At 50.4% G+C, this 25,506-nt stretch overlaps 6 protein-coding genes across 6 annotated transcripts; 4 read left to right on the plus strand and 2 right to left on the minus strand.

The window, feature by feature from the left end:
• Positions 1-670: 670 nt before the first annotated feature.
• On the plus strand, positions 671-1,638 carry GIQ15_01772 (uncharacterized protein; the record flags this gene model as incomplete). Its single annotated transcript, XM_033549189.1, has 2 exons — positions 671-780; positions 858-1,638. 2 exons carry the CDS (start codon positions 671-673, stop codon positions 1,636-1,638), a joined length of 891 nt encoding a protein of 296 aa, XP_033410140.1.
• A 3,970-nt stretch (positions 1,639-5,608) lies between these two features.
• On the plus strand, positions 5,609-7,696 carry GIQ15_01773 (uncharacterized protein; the record flags this gene model as incomplete). The annotated part of the gene is made up of 2 exons (XM_033549190.1): positions 5,609-6,554; positions 6,624-7,696. The coding sequence occupies 2 exons, from the start codon at positions 5,609-5,611 to the stop codon at positions 7,694-7,696; spliced, it is 2,019 nt and encodes a 672-aa protein (XP_033410141.1).
• A 2,633-nt stretch (positions 7,697-10,329) lies between these two features.
• Positions 10,330-12,106, plus strand: GIQ15_01774 (uncharacterized protein; the record flags this gene model as incomplete). Its single annotated transcript, XM_033549191.1, has 3 exons — positions 10,330-10,357; positions 10,414-10,949; positions 11,042-12,106. The coding sequence occupies 3 exons, from the start codon at positions 10,330-10,332 to the stop codon at positions 12,104-12,106; spliced, it is 1,629 nt and encodes a 542-aa protein (XP_033410142.1).
• A 1,171-nt stretch (positions 12,107-13,277) lies between these two features.
• GIQ15_01775 (uncharacterized protein) lies at positions 13,278-14,144 on the plus strand (the record flags this gene model as incomplete). The annotated part of the gene is made up of 1 exon (XM_033549192.1): positions 13,278-14,144. The coding sequence occupies one exon, from the start codon at positions 13,278-13,280 to the stop codon at positions 14,142-14,144; it is 867 nt and encodes a 288-aa protein (XP_033410143.1).
• Positions 14,145-15,129: 985 nt separating this feature from the next.
• Positions 15,130-17,356, minus strand: GIQ15_01776 (extracellular serine-threonine rich protein; the record flags this gene model as incomplete). Its single annotated transcript, XM_033549193.1, has 2 exons — positions 15,130-17,241; positions 17,324-17,356. The coding sequence occupies 2 exons, from the start codon at positions 17,354-17,356 to the stop codon at positions 15,130-15,132; spliced, it is 2,145 nt and encodes a 714-aa protein (XP_033410144.1).
• A 4,871-nt stretch (positions 17,357-22,227) lies between these two features.
• Positions 22,228-22,770, minus strand: GIQ15_01777 (phosphotransferase family protein; the record flags this gene model as incomplete). The annotated part of the gene is made up of 1 exon (XM_033549194.1): positions 22,228-22,770. One exon carries the CDS (start codon positions 22,768-22,770, stop codon positions 22,228-22,230), a length of 543 nt encoding a protein of 180 aa, XP_033410145.1.
• Positions 22,771-25,506: the final 2,736 nt, after the last annotated feature.

Here is a 25,506-nt window from a genome sequence, read left to right on the forward strand (position 1 = left end):
AGCTGGCATCAAGTATGGATCACCCGTGTCGGACTTCTGATATATGCCAGAAATCATTATATACCGGATGTTTCACGGAGCCCTCTCCTCCCCCCCTGGGCATCTTTATCTCGACATCTCCGTCCAAACCTGCCGTAAACGCGGTGCGAGCAAGAGCGTATCGAGCGGAGGGCCATCATGAGGAAGGCTGAGGTTCGCGCAATCATTGCTTCCCGGGGCAGGATCACAGCTGCCAGCTTCAGGCCTTTGATATGCCGCTTTGTCGGTGGTGGTTCAAGCTCCATCTTGAAGCATCCCCGAGATCATCCTCTAAAGGCCGTCTCCCTACCAGATGAGTGTGATATGCGCTGTGGAACCACTGTCTTGAATGTGACCATGTAATAGACCGCATTATTATCTTTTATTCCTCGTTATATCCTCTAATTCTTCTCAACTGGCGTTAAAGCCCGTGTCAACCGACGCTGAAATTGTTTTTAATCATTGCTCGTCTGTCCGTCATATGGCTTGCTCGCGACTCTTCAACCTGTGTGCTTCTCATTCTATCCGTAAGTGCAACGCCATAAGGCCGGTTGAATGAGCTGATAAAAGGCCCATAGCATAGTAAAGAGTGGCGATCGTAACTGTTCACCTTTCAGTTGCATCATCTCGATAATAAAACCAGGTTCGCATCATGGGGATTGTTTCCCCGATGAGGGTTTATATTGGGGATGGAGTAGAGCTGGACCAGAATTCCGCCTTTCGAGCAGTCAGGAGTTACTTTCAAAGAGAGGATATCCAAAAGTGAGTATGAAATATTAAACACGAACCACAAGCCTATGTGGTATGCTCCTCTGGCCGGCATAAGCTGATGGTTCTAGGTTTTGTCCAGCTCATGAGCTTAACATTACAGACTATGAGAAGGAGAATTTTGAGCTCCATCGAGACATACTGCACGCAGTGTTTATACCCTTACGGCGACTCCTGCACCAAGCTGCAAAAGTTGCATCCCTTGCGCTCCCAGACTACCTAGGGGCGGATCTTGAACTGGCGTTTCGTGGGGAGGGACGCAATGCATTTGTATGGCTCAGCTCTATCATCACCGAGGAGCCGAACTGGTGTACGACAAAGGGCTGTCCGGCCTGCACCGTCCTTCACATATTCCACTCTGAGCCCCTGATCCGCATCGTCGCGGTTGGCTGTCGAGTCTCCAACTACCTATCCCTCGTCAGGCTTGTGAGTCCCCGTCACCAGCTACCAAATTTCCATTTCTGGCTGACGGCGCTTGCGAGTGCTGTTATCGAAGATGACTTCTGGGGCATTGAGCATTGGCTTGATATTGACCATCGAGCTGTCTATATGGACCTGAGCACGCGCGAGCTCATACGCCAGTGTCTGGAGATACGGGACGCAGACTGTACTATCCCGCATAGGCCGTTGCACTATGATGCCGGTTTTACAAGCGACGGGCGGCCTCGAGTTGATCTTGGAACCACTCCTCCGACCCTTTACACGCCGGTGAGGAAGATTGATAGCGCGAAATGGGAAGAGCTTGTTCGGATGGCACGAGGGAAGCATTCGTGCTCCCGCTTGCTGTCGCGCCATGAAGGACAGAGATACTCCCGGCGAATGCACAACAGAAACACCGCCATCACGCCGTAGAGTCGCAGACCGATAATGTTCGGCCATAGAGTCGAAGACCAGTAATGTTCGAGCCTTGGTGTCTAGGGTCGGTGTTGGACGTGAGCAAGTAATGCATCGACGAGGTCATTCGTTTACGTTATGTCTTGTTTTTTCGCAGTTAGTATCAATTACTACCAGCCCTTGTAAGGTTGCCTAACATGGATTTACCACTCACAAACCAAGAAGTATGCTTATGACACTGCGTCAAGCTTTTCCGATTGTAGCAGTTCAAGTACCTGATTTCTTAGGGTACCATCTAGACAGATGAGCCTTCACTGGTATCTTGACGGATCAGATGCTATACCGCCGTCGCCTCCCGTGGACGGCCTACAAGGAAGAGCGAATAGGCCATGTTGTCCTTCTCACGTTGAAGATCTCTCCATGGGTATAAGCGGCAGCCGCCCGCTGCGGGGAAATAGTAGGCTATTAAAGAAGCAATCACTAAAGTGCTTGAACCTTTAGGTATCAAGAACCGGCCGAAGAGAAGAAATATGGCGGCAGCTGCTATAGTCTTGTAAAAAACAAAATATATACAGCTCGCCCGTTCCATCGCAACGACGACAAAGCACGTATACCACAGCTTTGACGGTATCTCGTCCATGTGACGGTGATATGGCCGTGTTACTTGCCAAATGGGGGAAAAGGAAGATATCAAAATTGATCTTCGAGATAACGCATGCTGGGTGACACTGATTTTCCAGGCCGATGGCCATACGATCCAGTAATCATCTTAACAGACGCCCTGACCGCCGTCCAACCAGCTTCTAAGATGTCCTAGTTCGCTCTGGCCCGTCCCTGTTCCAGCGGATCGTAAAGATAGGTTGCATATATATCCCGTGTCGGATGAGCTAGCCAGGGCGTCATTTGCTGCTTCTCAGGAACTAGACACCAGAACCTCCCGCTCTTCTGCCCAAGATGCGCGCGGCTTTGAGGCCGCGGATTGGGTACGTAGGGTATAATGCCGTAGATCGAAATTAGACAACGGTGACCAATCCCCGGAGTTTCATCTTGGGCGTTCAGAGCGATGCGCCATGATCCGAGCAATCCAGGGGTCGATCTTTCGTCTCACACGGCGTAGGATAATCGCTTCCATCGATCATTTAGTTACGGATTGATGTTGCATACCAGGTACGGAGTAGGCTGGTGATTAAAGTAAAGGATATACGGAGTACCGAGACTGGGCTTAATGAAAGCTTGCTCGACCCAGGTAATAGCTCACTAATAGCTTAATATCAAAAGCGAACAAGCGGTGGCTGTGGGAAGATGTCCAGCCTCTTATCTCCACCGCAAACAGTAAATGGTGAATATAACCAACCACAGGGAGAACCCGGTGCATAATTGGAGAACTATCAGAACCAAGGCACGATCCCCAACTCACAGCGCCACTCATTAAGCACAAGATAAGCTACTAATAAGAGAACTCAATAGCGAAGCTTATGTTCCGGCCGGCCAGACAAAGCTCGACGTCGCATTCTCCACCGTATATATCGCCATCCAGCGTACCTCGCGTCTCGCTCGCTAAAGAACCAACGCCATCGCCCATCTGCTGGAGAATGCTAACTGCCGGGTGCGGAATTAATGCGTGCATGCGTGGCTGGTCTCGTTGCTTACGCCTCGCATCGCATACCTACCAGGGCGTTGGTCGTTTTTGAATCATGTGTCGGTTTCAGCTCGCATCCACGACGCCGGGAGGATGCGGGTATACAGATCACATTACACCCACAGCTGGACCTGCGAGGCATCCGGGCTGCAGGATGGAAGTACAGGGTACATGGCAGTGTACTTCTGACCTGGCGCCGCGGAGTTGATGGGCCTCGATGGATATATATATATGGTTCATACGGGGGTGGTTATGTACTTCGTACCTTGATATGTACGCCATCCGCGGCCGCTACCATGGCTACCGGATCGAGATCGATACAGGAGCAGCTATTACACACTCTAGCCTCGATCTAGGGATATTACATTCTCCACATCCCATGCTATCGCACCCACTTCCCAGGTTCAATGTGGGTTCCATTGGATGGCGGTGCTGGATGGCGCCTATCCTTGGTGCTATAGCTGCTAACGAGGGGAACGTTTTTCGCGTGGGAGTTTTTATTTGCGGAGAGAGCTAGGTCTAGTATGATACACGGGAAGGGAAGCCAGGGAGTCAACTCATGGCTTGGAGTAGCTATGGCTGGCGCGATCCCCCCTGCCCTGTGCGTTCGTTGCACCGTATGTAAGTCATCGATCTATTTACGAGCGTACTAATGTGTTACAGCAGGCAGCTAAACGAGATGATAGACGAGAGATGATATGCGAGGTGATAGACGAGTGATAGACGAGTGATTTGTGATCAATTGTCGGTGATCTATGATGAAGATGATATTGGCCAACGGCCCTGGACTATCCAGCCAGGATGCTACGGTCGGTGCCAGGAACGGAAGGCGAGAGAGTCAGTTGATCTAAATTCTGAGAGCATGTACCTCCAGAGAGGCCGAGAGCTGGCGTTCCTTGGCTGGCGGTTCGCCATCGCACCGCCTATCTCGTCGCCATCGCTCTAGCGAATCGGGAAGCTGGATGAACCTTCTGCATAGGAGTACGGGGTCGACGGCAGCGGAACGAAAGGGCAGAGAGAGAGAGAGGGAAGAAAACAGGGAGCGTCTGCAACTGCCGTCCGCCGTCTGACAGGCGTCAACCTGGCTAGGCAAAGATGATATGTACGCTCCAGCTACGGACATCGACTGTGTGACGTGGAGCACTGGCTCTGTCTGATCTGCGGCACCACCATGGCCCACGGCTGCACACTACTAGTGCATAGCACAGACACATTCCTGATACGTACTTGTACCTGCAATCATACGTACATGCTACAAGGCCCGCGACAGGGCCGAGATGAGAGGCCGAAACAAGCGACCAAGGCGGACCAAACGGGCAGGCTCGCCTGGAGGGCTGGAGGGCTGGAGGGCTGGCGGGCAGGTCTCTTGTGGAACGAAGGGGGACTATCGTTGTTCTGGGTGCCCACGAGGCTTCTGGGGGTGTTGCTGGCCTTGAGATCAGGGCCAAACGATGCCTGCAGTGGCGAAACGAAAGCCAACTCCAGACGGCCAGATTAGTACAACGCTCGCGGTGGAGGCTATGGCAGGGGAAGTGGCGCCAACCAAGACACCCATCATCAATATCTATCATCAACGTCTATTACGTCTATCAATATCATCAATATCAATATCATCTATCAATATCAGTATCAATATCAACATCTATAATACAGACATCGGGACAGGAGCATAGGCAGGAGGTACCTCTGCGCGTATTCTGGGTGACCAGGTACCTCGGGCCTATGTTCGGCCGCCAACCGCCGAGCCTGGCCCGCCGAGCCTCTGGCCTGGTCTAGACCCGTCTCGGGCGCCGTGTATCCTGCGTACCAAAGATACCCAAAGTTACGCATGGACGCGGGCGCCCGGGGCCGCAGCCGTCGTATTTCCCGTACGCTCGTGCTTTACGCCCCCCTCCACCTCCATCTCCATCTTCAACTTCATCCTCTCGACGTCTTCCTCCTCCTCTCTCGTCTGTCTGTCTGTCTTCGTCTCTGCCTTCGTCTGTCTACGTCTGTCTGCGTCTGTCTACCTCTTCGTTTGTCAGTGTCTCTCAGTGTTCGTCTCATCTTCTCATCTCCAGTGCTGACCTGCCGACAGACTGCTCGTTCCGTCAGTCTGCTCAGAGCTGACGCCGACTTCAGGCTCAGCCATACCAGGCCGCCAATGAAAGACATAACGCTGCCTTGGCTCCAGCTGCATTGACAATCTCTGTCTGGCCGATCAACTCAAGCCCAATCTTGTGTCTCTCGTCTTTAGTCTGACCTTCATCCTCGTCTGGCTGCTGTTTCAGAAGACTCTACGCCAGCACACTACCACCTACCACACACATCTCTCCTCCCTTATACCGTGTCCGTACATTACTATCGTGAATGCTCCAGCATAAGAATGACCATCTGCTCCGGACGGCCCTCCACTCAGATGGTAATACGAACATGAAAGCCTGTGGCCACGACAAGCTAGATATCGAGATAGGTGGCCCATCTTCCTGCCTGGCCTTTCCCTTCCCTTTCGCCGACTACCGTCTGCAGCAACCTAGCCAGAGCCGTCGTAGCGTATCATGTGAACGGACCTTGCCGGAAAACAATATTCATCTCCGTCAACAGCATCACCACCACCACACTGCTCGTCGAAACTCTCCAAAAGCAAGGTCACGCTACACATTCATACACAGTGCCGACAAGCCGGCGTCCAACCCTTTCCCGCTGCCGCCTAAACGCATCCGGAGAAGCATATCATCGGACAGCCTACGCCACGATCTGGGCGTGCACTTTTCGACTTCTTCCTCGACCATGCAATTTCTACCCAAACAGAACAGACAGCTCCAGCTGCCGTCTTTCGAGGAGCTGGGGATAGCTACGCCTTCGCCAAACAACATGTCCAGAGCACAGGAACGGCCGTCGTCCTCTCCATCTGGCTCTGGATCGGTTTCCCATGTCGATGGATCCGTGGCAGCATCACCGTCCAAGACCTCGACCCCATTCGCCGAGTCGCCAAACTCGAGAATGGACGTCTCATATCCCTCTCCGCTACCTATCACGCCGCCGGAATCCGATGACCATGTACAATGGAACCCTAGTGCCAGCCATGCTGGCTCCCTGAGTGATACAGTCTCCACCGATGCCGAATCGTCCGGCGCTGCGGAAGCGTGTATGAAGGAACGCTCGGAGGATACATGTACGCCCAAACAATCGCAGCAGGGTACGGGCCAAAACGCCGAAAACGGCGATGATTCTCGCTCTTTGCCAATATCAAGTAGGCCCCTGCAGGATGAGAATGATAGACACTCGTTCCTGCAAAATGGTATCTTAACTGCTGGTATGCCAATCGCGTATTACCTTTCTTCTACTTTTCTATATATACATTTTGCTAACCTGGTCTCGATAGTATCGTCACTCACAATATCCACTGACCTTGCTAATGTCGTCCAACTCGTCTCTCAAACCCTACCCTGTCCACCCTCCAATAGTCTGCCCAACTCCGACTCTCTCTCGCCGTCTTGCGTTTTCAGCCCCATCGTTCAGACGATCCAATCCCGTCTCCAGCCAGATCAATCGCCCTACATCAACATCACACATGCCGTGCCCCCTAAGTTCTCACTCTCCAGCCTACCTACCTCTCCGCCGAGCACACCCAATCGCCTCTTCCCCGGTGACGACTACTTTAATATGACAGTCTTCTCCAACGCAACCGCTACACCACACTATCCCTTCTCCAGCACATCATCGTCTCTCGGTGCTCCGTCACAAGCACCATACGTCCCCACGCCGATTGTCCCACCTTACAGCGTCAACATCGCAGCTGTCGAACGCTATCTTCCACCAACCTCGACAACCGAATATCAAAACCTCTTCACCACGCATGGGCCATCAGTTCTCCTGGATCGCCTTCGGGAACTTTCCCCACGCAACGGGACTCTACTCCTGGTGTACCCCACTCTCCGCGGCGCCCAATGTTTCAAGCAGCACTACTTGAATCCTATCCTAGATCCCCTACTGCGCCAACTGGTCGTTCTCAACTGCTTGCCTTCAGATATCGGTACGGCCCTTAGCTCGACGCCCGCTCTTAAACACATGGATCCCTTTGAGACAATGCACTCCAAGGTCACCGAGCTCTGTTCCACCCTGACTGCCCGCGACCGCACATCCTTCACTCTCTCTTACGCCTCCGCGGGTTGCATTCCCCTCTCTCGCCCCCTCTGGACAGAATGGTACATTTCACAAGAAACGCCGCGTGCACGGGAGATATTAGATGATTATTGGCGCAATGATCACCGCACGCGTGGACACAGCGCAAGCAAAGGAATGGGCATCGATCGGGAAGTGACTAGTGCCATGGTACTCAGGGAGGTAGTAGATGGCATCCGGAAGAGGGCATTGACTGAGCCAATGGATGATGCTGAGCGAGAAGGCGTCGAGGTCGGCGTCTTCGTTATCCGACGATCACAGACGTCACAGTGATACCTGACGACGGACAAATGGGTTTTTCAAGAGGAGGAGTTGGTATTCAAATTTAAATCAGGTTCAGGTTTGGTTTGGTTCGGTCATTTACAAAAAGGGTCAACAGCGCAGCGCAACACGAAAACGGAGTCAGGATATCAGGATATCAGGAGTTCATTTTTCATCCCCTTATTTTTCCCTTTATTCCCATTTTGGCATATACTATGCGTGCATACCCTTCTCTCTTTTCTATCCCTTCCTTCCTTCCCGCCCCTTTTCTTTCTTGGTAACGAGGTACAAAAAACGAGCTTGGATATGGGCGTTATGGTAAAAATTTTCGATTCCTCTTTTTCTATATGGGGGACTTTCTTATCTATCTATCTATTTATCCACCACCTTCTCATGTCCCTTTCTAATATTCCATGATGGCGTCCGTCCCTTTCCCATTCATATCTCTTCCTTCCTATCGACTCACCCTAAATACCCAGTTTACTCCCCAGATTCCTTTCCTCCCCCATTTGTTTGTTTGTTTTTAATACCTCGGCCGTACTTCTTTCTCATCTTCTGCCATCTATCTACCTATCTACTTCTACCGCGATGTTGCGTGCGAGACAAATAATGATATGATATAAGGTTGTTTCATTTCTCATCTATAGTCCAGTCTATACACTTCCATCGTTTTGACGCTTTGATTCGGCATCTGCTTCTTCTTCCTCTTGCCTTTTGCTTTGTTCTTCTGCCTTCGCTTCCCGCTCCTGCTCATGCTCATGTCCATGTCCATGCTTTCACAGATTTACATGCATTTAGTTATTTCTCTGCCCTCCTATGATTCGGTCGGTTAGCTTGTGTATGTAGTTAGCTACCCCGCCCAGTACCCACGCACCGTGTACTATGATACACATGCCCTAATATATTAACGATAAACCATCCCTGTTCTTCTTGTGCGAGGGTCCGAAGTAGAAAAAAAAAACTCGACACCGCAGGGATTCGAACCCTGGCTCCCGAAGGAATTGCATGGCTATGCTATGCATATGAACTGTATAACGGTAGCAGTGCAACGTATTAACCACTCTACCACAGTGCCTCGATCACGCTCGCCTTGTGCGCTCTGCAATCGGACTATCCAGCATTTTGTATGCGCATTTTGTGATGCCAAGAAATGGCCGAGTCCAGCGTTGCTTACAATATTTGAGCGTTTACAGATAGAATACCAGCAGAGAGAGGAATTTTGCCCTCAACTATGGAGTTTTATGGTATAACTGAGTATATCCCGGCAATATAGGACCTTAGTAGTGGCTGGCTGGGTAGGTTGTCAATCCCCAGAATCTAGAAATTGAGATATGGACGATCTGGTTATCATGGCTAGGTAGCTCTCGATCAGCGGAGATTACGATGCCGTACCACCACATAAAGAGACTCGGGCATTCTAACTGCTGCTATCCCTGCACTGTATGTTAGAGTTGAGAGGTCTAGATCATTACCTGTGTTTCGAGATGCTATGGGTAAAATGGAACAGTTCCTTGCCTCAGCCAGATGCCGTTGCGTTCCCATCCGGGCGTGGCTGGTTTAGAGGTATATATATGGATTATATGCAAAGTACGAAGTACTCAGTCGTTACATCCCGCTTCGTACTCGTTAAACATAGTTAGTTGCCTCAAGCCAGGTCGATGTATCTGCTCGCCGTGATGGCTACCTTCCGTGTAGTTTGCGGAGTGAAAATGCTAGTATATCATTCAATTGGCAGCGTAGCCAGGGGAATACTCTCTAAGAGAAGATAGGGAATTTTGATATCCTTGTTCAAGCATACAAGCAAGCTAGCATCCTCTGGCATCGGCTATGATCCCAGACAGTATACTTCCTCCATCGTCTCTTCTTTCTCAACGTTAAACGAAAGTGTACCCAAGCGCATCACGTATAAGCAGAAAATATACGCGTACTCGACATAAATAGAAGTGAGAGTCGCGTCAAGTATCTGATAGTGATATTGATGCAAGAAGCTGGAGGTGAAGTCGCGACTCCACGTGACCTCGGCGCATCTACTTCGGCTTTAGGGTTTCTCCGGCCTGACATCACGCCTGGCGCAAAGAAGGATATACCTTCTGACGAGCCGAACCAGACGACCTCCTCGCCATACCATGTCTCCCAGCCCATCGAACCTCGAATTACCCTGCTCTGCGTCTTGTCATCGCTATCATCTGCCGATTCACAGATTATAAGGCCTCCCTGCCCATTCCTGCCCCTTCTGCAGGCCTCCTCTTGCTAGACAAGCACCCATTGCGCCTCGTTTTTCTACCATCCCTCCTACCCGGCTACGCAAGCTCCTCCATCCTCTTTCTGCAGTGCCGTCCTTACAATATACAGTCCTACGCTCTTATTCTCCCTGAAATTACTCTCAGGCAAGGGTACGAGCCTGTGGACAAGGAAGAACCTCCCACGTCTACACTCTGGTTCGCTAACCCGGAATCTGCGCTTAACAAATACTCAGCAAGACTCGCCTGCTAATCAAACGACATTGGCAGTATATATGGTCATATTGGGAGTGATACCCTGTTGCTCCGATATTTCATCATTCTACCATCGTCGAAAGATTTTGTTGGTGTAGAGTGGTGGCTCTAACCAGGTAAGTTTTTCACTTCTTCCTTCATCATAGCTCTATGGCGAAGGTTCTCCATCTAGATTACGGTATTGCATGCCCCATTCTATAGCATACCCGCTAATATATGGATTCGTCTTGATAGTTCAACCTCCTCACCCCTGCGAAGAACGCACTGACTCCTCCGTGTACCCTTTAATCGGAAAGCGAGCAATATTCTCTTCGATTGCGGAAAACACATTGGTCATGGCTTATCCCGCAGCTGCCCCAGCATCCCCCACAGCCGCTGCTGGCCCCTCTACAGCTCATACCTCAGCAGCTCGTTACACCGATACCCCGCCTCCAGGCCAATTCCCACTCTCTAAGCGAGATAAACGTCGAAATGCCCTCCAGGACCGAGTTAACGAGTTGAAAGAAGCCTTCGGAAATAATAGAGACTATCACTTCCGCCAACGAGTCCATGAGCTCCAGAATGAGATGGCGTTGATCTCTAATGCGCAAGTTTACGAGGATTGGCCTATTAGTGACTCTCCAGAGGACGTTGCGAAACAGTTGACGCAGCTAGCTGCCAGTGGGCAGATTACGTCCGACACCCCCATCTCCGGAAGATGGTACTCAAATTTTGTCCAGGAAATAAACCGGAGTAAAGAAGAAAGAGATGCGGAATTGGCTGTTATGATGGTGAGTTCTAGCTTAACAAATCATTTTGTAGCTTCTACCTGCTACAGCCTATTATGCAGTGGTGCCATTTGCTGATTCCAGTTCACTCATAGAACCGACATCGTGACTGTTTGAACCGAATCAAACAAGAACGTGATTTTCGAATCCAGCTCGCAGCCGAGGAGTGCAAGCGGCTCACAGAAACAATTCGCGAGCGCTTAGTACAATCAGTCTCCCACCGAAAGAACCGCCTTATGAGAGAGAAAGAACAGCTGGATGTTGCTGATACCAATGCATTGCTTCTCCACCCCAACCAATTCAGCATAGCCAACCCAGGCAGCCCTGGTGGTCTCCAAAGCAATCGAAAGACGAGGCACACACGGCATAGAGTTGATGCCGACGATATCGGCAGCGGCGTAATTAGCGAGCCGATCAATAAACGGAAGAGAAAGGCCTTGGAAGAAGATTTTGGTGCTTCTCCTAACCATGATGGACTTTCAACGCCTGCAGACCGAGCCAAGTCCAGAATGTCCCAGCAACAAAATGCTGCGGCGTACAGTATCCTATCTCTGTTTACGGAGAAGGAACTTGCAATGCATAGCAACGCTGCTCACGTCGCCGCAGTCCACTTCCTCTCTGCCTCGAAACGCGCCAAGCAAGCTAGCCAGAACGCAAATGGGCAATCCATGGACAAAGATGATACATCGGGGTCAGGAGATGCAAGCAGCCAGGAGGACGTCACACCTGGTGCTGCCGACATGGAACGCTCCGCTAGCCAGAACGTACATGCAACTCGCTCTACACGCACGAATGGTACCGGCGCGCTGAATCTCCTCGGCGAGTTAACGGAAAAGAACTCTACTCGCACCAACCTACCATACTATATCCTAGGTAGCTACCACCAACGGCCGAATGGATCCTCGAGTGCCCCAACCCCACCCGCTCTCATGCCGGAGGAAATCGAAGATGATCTGGCGCGCATCGAGCGACTGAGAAACACGAAGCCAGCAGGATGGGCTGACAGCCGTCTAATTAACAACCTGATGACCACCCTCATGGGATCGGATGACGATCAGCCTGTCCGCCAATCCAACCCGCCGAGGATAGGCTCGTTGCACCCAGACTTCCCTCCGACCATGGACGTCCATCTGGTCCGAGCCGCGCCTCGAAAGACATAACTCTGATTAGAGTATACTTGATGATCGCACGGCAGGTTACAACAGGCGTTTTCGTTCTTTCTTTCCTTTCTTTCTTGTTGGATAGGTGGCATAATTTAAACTATATAGGCGTTGCACATAGTCCAACTGCTGGCGGAAATCTCTTTTCTCATTTATTTGTTTCCCTTTTTTATTCTTGTGGGTTTTTGCTTTTCTTTTGACAGTGGCATGGGGAAGAGAAGTTGGATAAATCGTTGGTTCCATCTGCATACACGAGGCCATGCTTTATATCGAACGGCGATTGTTAAAGGCGGAGTGGATCGTTACATGTGCGATTAGAGTCGGCGTTGCGCGATCCTTTGCTTAAGCGATAAGTCTTGTGTTTCCCCAACGTATAGCTTCCATGACTTAATCAAGAACATTCTTTGTCGTTTCTCGCATCGACCGGATACCCTGATCCTCCGCATCTGCATATCCCCGAGCCCAGGAAACATGCCCCAGCTGGGCGCATAAATGTCGTTTACACGGTATTTACCACAAACTCCACCAAAATCTGCCTCCAAATACCGTAATTTTGGTATACATATGTTAGTCATCATATGTCTACGCTGCCGGGCATATTCGTGAGCCGGCCATGTTTACCGCACTGGGAGGTATTGTACTCTGGGTCTGCAAGAACCCTGCTAGTACCGCTTCATCGGGGTTCGATTCGTCCTGACCTGTGCACTCCGTACGGGGACGACGGTAGGAATGTCCAGGAGGGTCGTACTTGAGTTTCGTCTCAATGGACCTTCTCGAAGTCGAATTTAGAGCCCCAAGAATGCCCGAAGCTTGAAGCTTAAATCCTCCGCCCGGCTGCTTCTCAAGTCATCATCATAACGACGATTACAATATATCCATGGGTATATAAAGTTCTGTATGCACTCTCCCCAATTAATCGCTCCTTGGCATGCGCGCAAGCAAGACATCGGGGTTTAACGAAGCCTGGGGGCGGTTGTGGATAGTAGTCTCCGAGCTTGGTGTACTCTGTACTTCAGGGGAGGGGGGCCAGCGTATATATAGAAGACACATATCGCCTCCTCCCACCCATTCTCTCCTCATCAGCTTCTTCCGCTGCCTGCAGTAATCCAGTCTCTTTGCTGTCCAATACCCTACCGTACCCAGCAGGTGGCCTCACCCCTGGCCATTCAATATGTCAACTACCACCACAACGAGTGTGAAGGTGGTTCTGGAGAATGACGCCAGCTATATCCCCCGTGGCAATGTGGATGCTCCTATCAAATTCTTTAGTGAACCTGAAGACGGATCGGTACCATACAACCTCATGAAGGCTCACCTGCAGAGCCATACAACGCCCAACTACCCCTTAAACCCCCACACAATTTCCATAAATGACATTCGCGACCATGAATCCGAATACTTGCTCGAACAGGACGGCTTTCAGGCAGTATCAAATGTCACCTCGGCCGCAGACCCAGCCTTCACCGACGAAGAAAATATCAAGTCCGTCTGGTATCCCGAAGTTGAAGCATTTGTCCGCACCCTCCTACCCGAAGCCAAACGCGTATTTGCATTCAACCACATCGTCCGCCGCTCTAAGCCTGGTTTCGACAACTTTCCGTTAACCAGTGCACATGTAGACCAAACCGCTGTGTCCACTGAGAATGCCATACGGATGTTCCTCCCAAACGAAGCAGACGAGCTTATCAAGGGTCGATACCGGGCACTTAACGTCTGGTGTCCGATCAACGGGCCAGTCCAGGCGACTCCATTGGCTATCGCTGCACCGTCATCGGTACCAGAAAATGACCTCGTTCGCATTGAGCTTCGATATCCAAACTATTCCAGTGAAACCCAGATGCTCAAGTACAACCCAGCACACAAGTGGTATTATTGGTCTGGCATGACGAATGAAGATAGATTGACATTCATGATTATGGATAATAAGGAAGATGCAGTAACGAAGAGAGCGCCTCATTCGGCATTTGTTGACCCTCGGACTCCGCGTGGAGCAAGGGAGCGTGATAGTATTGAGACGAGGGTGTTCGTATTTGGATAGGCCTTGCACATATGCGCAGTATTCCACGGGCCGGAATTTCACGTCCTAGCCCTTTGTCCTTACTCCTTATCAATAGTTAGATGATGGCATGAAGCAATATACTTGTTAGTTCAGCTGAAGTGTTGAATGCAGCATTTTGCACTTTGATATAGCTCGAGTTCTTGGCGCGTAGTGGAAATAAGCTTCTGTCACGTGTAAAAAGATTACTAAGCATATCTACTGGTGGCCGTCATCCCCCCTATCTTTCAATTATATCCCGAGTATACAGAGCTGGCCAGTATTTGTCGAGCCAGACCGTTGAGAAACCGCCAGAGTCTGAGTAGGCTTCTTCTGTCTGCAGTTCTGGTGGGAGTTTGCTGGGTTGAACTTTAGGAGTCGGTCCCAGTACGCGGTATTACTATGAATATGGAGGAAAGGGGTAACGAAGCAATAAAAAGTAAACAGTAAACACTAGGTCTTAAATACAATCTCACCTTCATTAAAAGTACAAATGTATCCGAACGTGTCATCATGACCGTTGTCTTCCTTCTTCCCTTACACATGAAACGACCAGGAAACAAAATAATTCAAAATCGATCCAGGATTGATGGACAGCTAAAAATCAGATCAAGAATCCATACAAAATCAAGAGAAAAATCCCGTCTTCCAAGATTGATTCCACCCATGAATGGATTCTCAAGAAAATAAAAGGTCTATGCCTTGTGCGGTGGGGTATATGAACTGAGGGAAGTTTCGCTGCATGAAAACTGCAGGATATTCAAGACGAAATGAAGAGTAAATGAATAAAGGAAAAGAATGTTATTTTGAGTCCACAGTAAGCAGAGTGAGACGTCTATTAAGACGAAAGGAAACTATTAATGGTCGAGCTAGACCACAAAACAAAAACAAGACATTGACAATGACATGAGATAGAGAGAGTAATGAACATAGAAGGAAGGATTGGCGAGCTGCGCCAGGCAATTATGTACCTCTAAATGTTAGGTATCTAGAGAGCGAACTGAAGCATGCCAACAATAGCGGTCATGCCCATGACGATCCATCGTGAGGAGAGGGACTCCAGGCTGGAAGCAGCACCGATGTAAGGCTCGATGGTAGAGGTTGGGCGTGGCGCGGTACCAGTCTGCGAGACGGTCATGAAGCCAGTGCTACCGTATGGTGGGGAGCCACCAGGCACCTGGGTTGGGGAGACACCGCCATCAGTGGTAGTAGCAGGAGCTGGGCCAGGAGCCAAGATGACACTTGGGTTAGGGCCGGGTGCGGTGGTGAAACCAATGTGTGGGACAGTGATCATGGTGCTGGTGCTGGTGACACCGCCATCGGTACCGGTGATGACCTGTGGGACCTCAATGGTGGTCTGTGGGATGGTGGTAGGAGCTGGGCCACCTGGAACTGAAGTGACAGGCATTGGGCCAAGGGTGATGCTTGGTGGGATGGCAGTTACGATACCTGGGTTCTTGGGAATGTGCTCGATACAGATGGCAGTGAAGCAGGTGAGAGCAGCTTGGACTTCAGCGTCGGAAGATCCCCAAGATCGGATACACTGAATGGCCTTGTCGGTGAATTCAGGGGATGGGCAGAAGCAGCTGATATCGCTGTTGGAGCTGCACTTGGGGATGGTGATCCAGGTGTTCAAACACTTAGGAACGACAGGTGGGCACTGCGCTGGTAGCTGAGGAGTGGGGGAGCCTGGGGCAGGAGCAGGAACGGATCCAGTTGGAGCAGGTGCGGATGGGGCTGGGGCACCAGGGGTAACTTGAGTTGGCTCAACACCGGAGGTAGATCCTGGCGCACCGTAAGTTGGGGCTGGGACTTGAGTTGGGATACCAGTCTGGGTGAGAGTAACTGGGCAGATGGTGGTGGAGAGTGCGATGGTAGAAGTAACGACGACGGTAGAGTCAGATGGGCAGTTAGGAGTGCCTGGTGGGCAGCTGGTAACAGTCATCATCGAGGTAGTGTAAACAGTCGAGGTGGATTGAGTGACGTAGGTAGTAGGGACTGGGACTGGGGCTCCAGGAGTGCTCTGAGTTGGCTCAACACCAGAAGTGGAACCTGGGGCACCTTCAGTTGGAACTGGAGTACCTTCGGTTGGCACTGGAGTACCTTCGGTTGGCACTGGGACACCGCCGGTCTGCGTGAGGGTAACTGGGCAGATGGTGGTGGAAATTGGAACAATAGAGGTGACGATAACAGTAGAGTCAGATGGGCAGCTTGGAGCACCTGGGGCGCAGCTGGTGACGGTCATCTCAGAAGTGCTGTAGACAGTGGAGGTAGACGAGGTGATGATGGTGGTAGGAGCAGTAGGAGCAGGAGTGCTTTCAGTTGGGTTAACCGTCTCGGATGGGACACCAGTTTGGCCAGGGATACCACCGGACTGGCTTGGGCTTGGGACTGGAGTCTCAGATGGGACGCCGGTCTGGCCGGGGATACCACCAGACTGGCTTGGGCTTGGTACGTCAGTTGGGACTGGGACGGGCTCAGTGTCGGTAACTGGGCAGATGGTGGTAGAGACAGGAATCTCGGTAGTGACAACAACAGTGGAGCTGGCAGGGCAGTTGGTGACTTCAGGACCGCAGCTGGTAATGGTAATTTCAGAAGTGCTGTAGACGGTCGAGGTGGTCAGAGAAGGAACACCGCCAGTTGGGGCTGGGCCGGTTGGGGCTGGGCCAGTTGGGTAAGGAGGAGATGGGATAGACTCAGTTGGGTTGACAGTCTGGGTCTCCTGTGGTGGTGCTGGAATAGAGATGGTTGGTGGGATTGTTGGTGGGCCGCAGTTGAACTCGATCTTGTGGATACCGATCTTGCAGACCTTGACCTTGTTGTAGGTTGGGAGGAAGAAACGGATGGCAGTAGCACCACCACACTGGGTGTTGTGGATGACAGTGCCCTCAGGGCCACAGGTCTTGACTTCCTTGCAAATGGAGCCATCAGGCATATCATAAGCGAAGGTAACATCGACTTCGACTTCAGCAGTGACCTCGAAAGTCTTGACAGAGAATCCAGCTTTGCCTTCAAGGCCAATCTTGGGGATGTTTTCATCGATATCACATCCAAGCTCAGCAACGATGCATTTCTCTTGGAACTTAGATGTCCAGCCCTTCTTCAAGAAAGAATCAGAGCAAGTAAAGCCACGGAAGTTGAAGCCCTCATAGAGATCGATGGCTCCAGTGAGAAGACCGGACCAGGTGAAGCCAATCTCCTGGGCTGGAGTACATTCGTTGTCGCAGTTGTCTGGGATAGGGAAGCAAGTTCCAGGTCCCCACCACTGTGGAGATTGTTAGTTCATAGAAATCATGGATACTATCAATCACCGGGGGATGAACTTACGCCGCCAATTCCGCCGCCAATACCTCCGCCAATGCCTCCTCCAATTCCGCCGCCGATGCCTCCTCCAATTCCACCACCGATTCCACCACCGATGCCGCCGCCGATGCCGCCATGGCCACCACCGATGATACCACCGCCGATGCCACCGTGACCACCACCGATAATGCCACCGCCGATGCCACCGCCAATGATGCCACCGCCGATACCACCACCGATGATTCCGCCGCCAATGCCACCGCCAATGCCACCACCGATGCCGCCGCCGACACCGCCGTGACCACCGCCGCCGATGCCACCTCCAATACCTCCGTGACCACCGCCAATGACACCGCCGCCAATGCCGCCGCCAACGTGGCCGCCGACACCGCCGCCGATTCCACCACCGATGCCACCATGGCCTTCTCCTTTGCCGCCGCCGCCAATGATGATGCCGCCGCTGCCACCTCCGCCGACGTGACCACCGATGCCACCGCCAATGCCGCCGTGGCCTTCTCCTTTGCCGCCGCCGCCAATGACGATGCCACCGCTGCCACCTCCGCCGACGTGACCACCGACATTTCCGCCGATGCCACCGCCAACACCTCCGTGACCACCACCACCGATGTGGCCATCTCCTTTGCCGCCTCCGCCGATAATGATGCCGCCGCTGCCGCCTCCGCCGACATGGCCACCACCGCTTCCTCCGCCAATGACACCGCCTCCGATGCCACCGCCAACGCTTCCGCCAATGCTGCCACCGACGCTTCCGCCAACGCTACCACCAGCACCAGGGATGTAGGTGGCGCTGGCCGTCTGGGCCAACAGGAGCGCGAAGGCTCCAGCGGTAGTCTTCATGGTGATATGAAGATAATAGGTATGTAGTGAATGTAAAAGTCGAATATAAACGATTGAGTCCCGAAGGAAGATGTTAAACGAGGGATGGCACTAACGTAACTCGAGCCAGCGATATTAAGATTAGAGTAATATAAGTGAAGGTGATTATTATATCCCTATAGGAATATAATTATAAGGAGCCTCAAAGGAGGGAAGCAAATAAAGAGTGTGTTAATGGGGGAGGGAGGAAGGGGGGGAAAGAAGGAGACAAGAAAGGGATGATGGAGAGAGAATAAGAGAAGAAAGAAACGGGGCTGAGAGGGACATTTAATATGTCCCCAGTTCAGCTATACAAAGAGTAAGCATTGTATTATTCCCGCCCTTTCGTTTCGAGTTGAAAGAGCGCCGCCTGCCCATAGGGTGCCAGCGACTACGAGGGTTGCCACAGCTAAGGAAAAGGGAGGCAGTTCCACACTTGGTGCTTCTGCAAGTTGATAGTTTGTTTCGCGCTGGCCGGCCCAGTTACGGAGCATGAGATAGCCGGTCATTGGAGACCAGAGTTCGCGCCAGAGTGGACAGACGACAGGGGAAGCAAGAGCTTGCATCAGTCTGGGTCCCAAGTAAGCTGGCAGGCCTATCCCATAACGGAATGAAGCGCCGGGGTGGTTTGGGCCAGTCCTAAGCAGGTTAAAGGAAAAGCAAAGAGAGCACATCCTCCAGGCAGAGGACTTAACCCTATCTGATAACCGCCGGAGGTTATGGATCTAGAATCAAGGGGCTGCTGGTCTGGTGGGTGGTTGTGTGCATTAGCACCCACCGCATAAGTGCAGGGGCTTTCTGGGCTAGGGGCATGTTTCCATCAAGAGAGCTCCCCAAACCCCTCGCTAAATTTAGTATCTCTGCATTCGCTGGGCGATTCGCCGAGGTTAGATGCCGTTTCTAGAGGACGCCATTGGTTATGTCGGGAGAGCAGCCCAGACATGAAACTCTGTGGTGTGCATAGAGCGAGGGGTGGTTTGAAACGACCAGCTTCGACATCGTCGTCTGAGAGCTTCCTGCGAATCCCGTTGCTCGCCAGCACAGGTGACAGGATATGGAGTACAGTTGCATTGGGCGTCAGAGTAAGACAACCTAAGTTCCAGCGCCAGCACAAGTTCGTATATCCTGCAGCTCTCTGTTGTGTGTGTTGTTGGTTGTTTTTTTGTGAAGATGAAGTCGAAGGGCGGAGGTTGAGGTTGCCCAATCGGGGGTGCTTATATAAGCGGTACTTTAAAGTACTTAGTGTATCTTACATTCAAAGTGAAGAAAGAAGTACCTCCAAGTACCGCTCCAACCGCCCATCCGATTGCCAACCAAACCAAATGCTGCACATCAACCATCCACAACGGCGAATAACGTCGCGTATCGTGCCACAGCTCGATGATCCGGCGGCTAGAAGACGCCCAGTGCTCATCGGAGGCGAATAAACTGAATCAGTCGATATGCTACCCCAAAATAAAACTTCTATTTTGAGTAGAAACTGGCTCTCCTCCTCCCCCGATTTGGTTCCCAACCGGACCCCCTTCGAGTGCTGTAACAAGTGTATACATGAGTTGCCATCACGCTAATGCAACTGCAAAAGAGCATCCACGGAATTCCACGGATGACTGATGCTCCATTCTGCATGGGTTGTCTCTAGTAGTTTGGTGTTAGCGCCGGACGTTCCTCCACCTGCGAAGCTTGATTCGAGCAGGTCTCATTTTGAAACTCCTAGGAGAAAAAGTCACCCATTCTCTGTTTGTTGACCTATCGCCACATCGAGAGTATACACGGAGTAGTGAGCTCACATTATGCAACAGCTGCCGGCATAAGTCTTGTCCAAACGATGCAACCGGCCCCCAATGCGGTAACCGCGAAGGCAAGAGTGCAAGTGAAGAATATGTCCAATAGGATCATGACGCAATGTGGCTTGGAAAAAAAGGAAAAACCAAAAGAATCATCTGGGGGATCGTTGCCGCTGGCCCTTTGTCCTTCATGCTCGCCACACCTAACGATCGGTCGTTGGATCTCGTATCGACCAAAAACCATCCTCAATTCCCACTACGCCATGAAAAAGACCACAGCAAAAGGCCGCCAAGGGGATACTAAAGCTCTCCGCAGGTGCAAACTCGGCGTTTGAGCCACAGTATGGAAAACCTTCCAAGGGAGACCCCTAGGAAAACTCTACTCCAGGCTCAAGCGCCCTATTAGTCCCTGAAACCCCTCCTGATGCTCGTCTCTCCTTTCGTCCTATACATCCCTGACTCGGGGGGAAGATCAATGGGCCCTAGCAACAGCATTCTGATACAGTTAGCCGACCATATTCGCGAGAGGTCCAAAAGATAAGACGATAGGTTCTTCTCTACCACCTGCCGGAGATACACCAGGGTCATGAAGTACCAAGCTAGGCCTGTTCCTATCCCTCGGTCGGAATTTCTCCGCTTCTTCGAAAGCATGTTCCTGGATGACATGTTTCGGCTACGGCTACACAGCCTCCCTCCTACGGAGCACAGTGATCACGACATGCACTCCGTACGCTAACTAGTTTACGTGAGTAGCGTCATCAAAAGAGGAGCTTATCCATTGCTATCTGCTGATGCAAATAAAAATGACTATTGAATTGTTGGATTCCACAGGCCCGGAAAACGTCGAGGCCATTGGTGTGGGCTGTCAATATGAACATGTGGACGCTATAGCCAGAAAAATCCCAGTAACGGGAGAAAAGTTGTTTATGTCTCCTTATGGTTGCCGGTCCGTTCATGCGGAGAAAGGCCTTGTCCTGGCAGCGAGAGCTCGCTCGAGAGGAGACTTTATCCGCAACGTTTACTTGGCAGGGGCATGCCATGCCTGTCGATACCTATCAGCATGTTCTTGAGGCTACAGCTGATAATTTCAATTGCAGGATGCTGAACTCAACTTCTTTACGTAACCTGAGGCGCCCGGTAGATCTACAGGTCAAGGAGGGCGCATCATGCTCTTCACTGTGGACACCGCTCTATCAACTATCATATTGCACATTTTTACTATGTGCTGGGTTTGATGGGCCCGGTCTCCTCCGACCTTCCTCGGCAGGTGTGAGCGAACCCACTACCCATATATATGGAGTTCTTTATACACAATCGCTGCCCATAAGAGGATCAATTATCAATATTCATATACTTATTACATTGTCTTACCCCTATGTATAAATAGAAGACCCGTCACCCCCTTTCCGTCAACCGAAGGAACAAGCTAACCCGCGACTTCCGACTACGTGGAAAAGACGTCTTCCGTCCTCCGTCCTCCGTACACAGAGCACTCGCAAGAGCTCGCTCTCTTCCAAAAGTTTACTGCTCTCTTACCCCGTACTTCGTACGCAAAAATCGCACATGTGATCGACGGCCAAGGTCAACTCCCGGCCACGGGATTGAGCCTAGTGTCTGAAGGGTCCAGGGATGCCGAATGTTGCACCCGCTTCTTCCAATCGGCCTTTTAACACGCAGTTACAGCGGAGTCGCTTTTCCGTGCAAGCAAAAAAATTCTTCAATAGTTCCTCCGAATATTAAGACAGGAAAAATAAACGAAATATAAAGGAGCTGCAAGGTGAAAATCCCAGCAGACAGGAGTGTTAGCCTTTGATGATCTTTTTCACCCGGCTTTCGGCATTTTGAAGCACAAGGCAAGATCTTCAAGAGCAGTCGTGAAAGCGAAGTAACTAGCCTCTATATCAAGTAAACTGGATGCTTGAGCGTAACAACATTGATGAATCTATCCTTTAAAAGACTCAGTCCTAGGACACAACCAAACTACTGCCTCAGAGACCACCATAATATGAAAAATGTATTGAGTCTATCCAGGCAAACTCGAGGTCATAGGGGTCCATTATCTTCGCCAACCACTTGGGCCAGTCATTTTGCCAATTTGATGCATGCGCAGCTACCGTGTACTCTCAGTAGCTTGGATGCCATCCTGCTGCTTCCCAGTCAATTAATGTGACCTGATACATTCTCTTTGTGTCCGAACTCGCAACTTCACGTTCGTTCTCCTTGACAATGATATTCTTGCATTTGAGGTCTGCATGTATAAGGAAGGTGGTTGCGAGTGCTCGTCGCCTAAATTCTGCTCTGTATTTCGATTTGCGAGATGCGTAGTTCAGCACCATTCCTTCGTTCAGGCCCTTCTCAGTTTCGAAAGGGTCATTTACCGCTGGATTTGGCTCCATGGTCTCGAACATAAGATTCTCGAACGGCCGACGGCCCAGAGAACCGTAGTATCCCGGGGAAGGGAGTGAACGTAATTCCACAAAATATTCCTTGAGGGTTGTTGCTATATCCTCCTTCTGAGGATCTGTGAGTGTGGCCCAGCATGACTCCAAGGTCTGGCCTTCGATATATTCCATGACCATATAGTTCATTTCAAGTTCGACATCGTTCATGTCATATAAAGCATAAACTTTTGGAACTGGGATATTGGTTGATTTATGGACATACATCGTATTTTGGCCTTCGAAGAAAAAGAACTGGCGGGACCGAATTTAACAGCATAATTATCATCGACTTTGATGATTTTCGTGTCACCACGTCTTGAGAGGACCAGCGCTTCCTCGATTTGGGACCTAGTTGGCAGATGGCCAGGGAGGTCCGGAGCAAAATATGGAATATCAATGAGTGCGCCCGTGGTGCAATGTTTATGAGGATATTTACCCCGCAAAACAATATCTATTTTAACATCCCTCAAACTTCCTTTGTATAGATGGTCAAGGATATCACAAATTCATTAACGTGGTATAAAAGGTGAAAGACTTTCGGTATTAATGGAGAAAAGGGATACAGAAGGGCACATGGTGCTGGCCAGAGAGACGTAACAATCCATCGATATTTTTCTTATTTGATTGTGGCGTCAAAAAATATATCAACCAACTATTTATTTACTTCTTGTAATGAACAACACAACCTCACAGCATCCCACCGTTACTTGAATGTGCCAACTCTTTGTGAAATACCTATTTATATATCCATTTTCCTTTATTGTATGTACCTAGGTCCTTCAATACCTGGCTTGTCTACTGGAGGGGTTTCACAGACCTAAGCGCCGATATCTACTTTAGCGCCTACTTACATATATACGAGCCACCAATATTATACCCTTCATATAACTGGTAGCTATATATATTTCTATGCATGATCTCCCAGGCAGGAGTGTATATTGCTTTACTACTGGTTCACCTATCCATCACTTGACAGGCTTGAATGGAGGACATGACACTATGCCCACCCATGTCAAGTTTACCGTGTAGCCTACGGCTCGGACAGCGGAGGACGAGATCACCATGCCCTTTTTATCGAAATTCATTGAATCACTGGTGGAGGCCAAGAAAGTCACATATACGAATCTCTTTCGACTGGCTTCCAGCTTGAGATTCGAGAGAAACCGGATAACCCAGATCTTTCAGTCTCCTTTAAGGGTAAAGAGCTGATTGGTGCCGTGGGTATCTTGGATTATCAGTTATTAATCGGTGGCGATTAGGTGTTGACGGTTTCAGTTCTTTAGATCTTTTAAAGAGTGCTATGCCATCTACTTCAGTTAGATGAATTGGTATTAAGGAATTTGACCGGTGTGTGAAGTAGTCGATGGTCTCTTTAGTTGTTAGGGATTAAGTATGTATGAAGACTTGATTTATCTATGTTAGCCCCCATAGAAGTGTAACTTGCGGCACTCTTCCGTCCCTTCGGAGTTTTGAACTATCTGCATACACACACCTAAATCAAGATCCAGATCGAGGTCCCGAAATCTTCCCGCCAACTCAAATACGATATAGACTTACGCCTGATCGCCTCCTGGTCTGAACTACCCTACCGCGAGTACATTGTAGGCCCACCCGAGGGGCGAGATGTTCGAAAAGCCGAAGTGCTAAAAGGGCCAGCCCGTCTGTACTTGCCGCAGCTATACGTAGTGCGCAAGATATCCTCAAGGTGGTAATTGAAGGTAGCGTTGCGGCCAACTAGCCAACTTCTTGAAACCCACGATGATCCAGAGTGTCAGACAAGCAGTTCGTGCCTAAGGTAAAGGGTAAAGGTAGCGTAGAGCTATCTATGGAACTATCGAGCCTGTGCAAATGGTTATCGTGGTAGAAAAACTAGTACGGGGTCGGTGTGGCATGGGTGTGTATCATCACCTCGTCCATTCATCCATGGAATTGGAACTTTACGTATATAGATAGTCAGAGAACAGGAAACACAGCATAGCCACGGGGTAAAGGTAATTTTTCTTCGTTTTCGTTTCTTTTCCCTTCCCTTCCTTTCTACTCCGCTGCTCAGGTAATTATTTTAACTACGGGCCTAACTACGCAGCATGGGCCCGGTCTCCGTTCGGCCAAAAGGACGGCTTTCTTATGCGGCGTCAGAGACGACGGGGAAATGGAGACGAGTAGTCAACTACGGCCAAGAAGCCGGCATGATAGGTCGGGTAGTGAAATATTTAGCGAGGAGGGACGAAACACGCAAAACTTTCTTTGCCCCTGTGTTTGGACCGCGGGTGGGTGGAAGCACAGCAGAAGAGCAAACGCCGCAGGACAAGCATAGTAAGACATGGTATGGAGAGATGGAGGAAGCCATGCCGATGTCCGCGTGCTTCTTGACCTAGGCATTCGGGCTAGCAGTACGGAGTATTCTATACTCCGTAGATAGGGAGACAAAGCGAAGGCAGATACAATCGTCGCCCGTTCAGGAGGAGCAAAAGGACGAGTGACAAGGTAAGTCATAAAGATAGGGTCATATATGGTATATTAAAGAAAGAAACAAAAAACTAAGCAAAGGTCCTATTTCAAACAGGAAAATCGAAAAAGAAATCGAAGATCGAAAACCGAAGTAGCGACATACAACGAGTGAGATTCGTACACTTTTAAAATCAAAAATTAGACGTATTGCTTTTGGGGACCTTGACTTTTCCATCTTCCCGCATACGCATAACTCGACTCACTCATCGGCGACACACAAGACGCACGACACACACATTCACTCACTCACATTCACATAACCTCAGCCTCCGGGGGTAACAGGTAGGACGCTTTTCCATGGATAACGACAGACATAATCGTTGCATTTATACCGGGGTATGTGCTTTTGGTTCATTAGGGCATTCATTGCACGAGCAAAACACAGGATACAGACAGGAACGCGAAAAGGGAGAACGGGGAGGGTGGTAGGCGGTTCATGACGTCATTATCATA

The sequence above is a fragment of the Arthroderma uncinatum genome, assembly GCF_011692745.1.
Source record: "Arthroderma uncinatum strain CBS 119779 chromosome Unknown scaffold1, whole genome shotgun sequence".
NCBI lineage: Eukaryota > Fungi > Ascomycota > Eurotiomycetes > Onygenales > Arthrodermataceae > Arthroderma > Arthroderma uncinatum.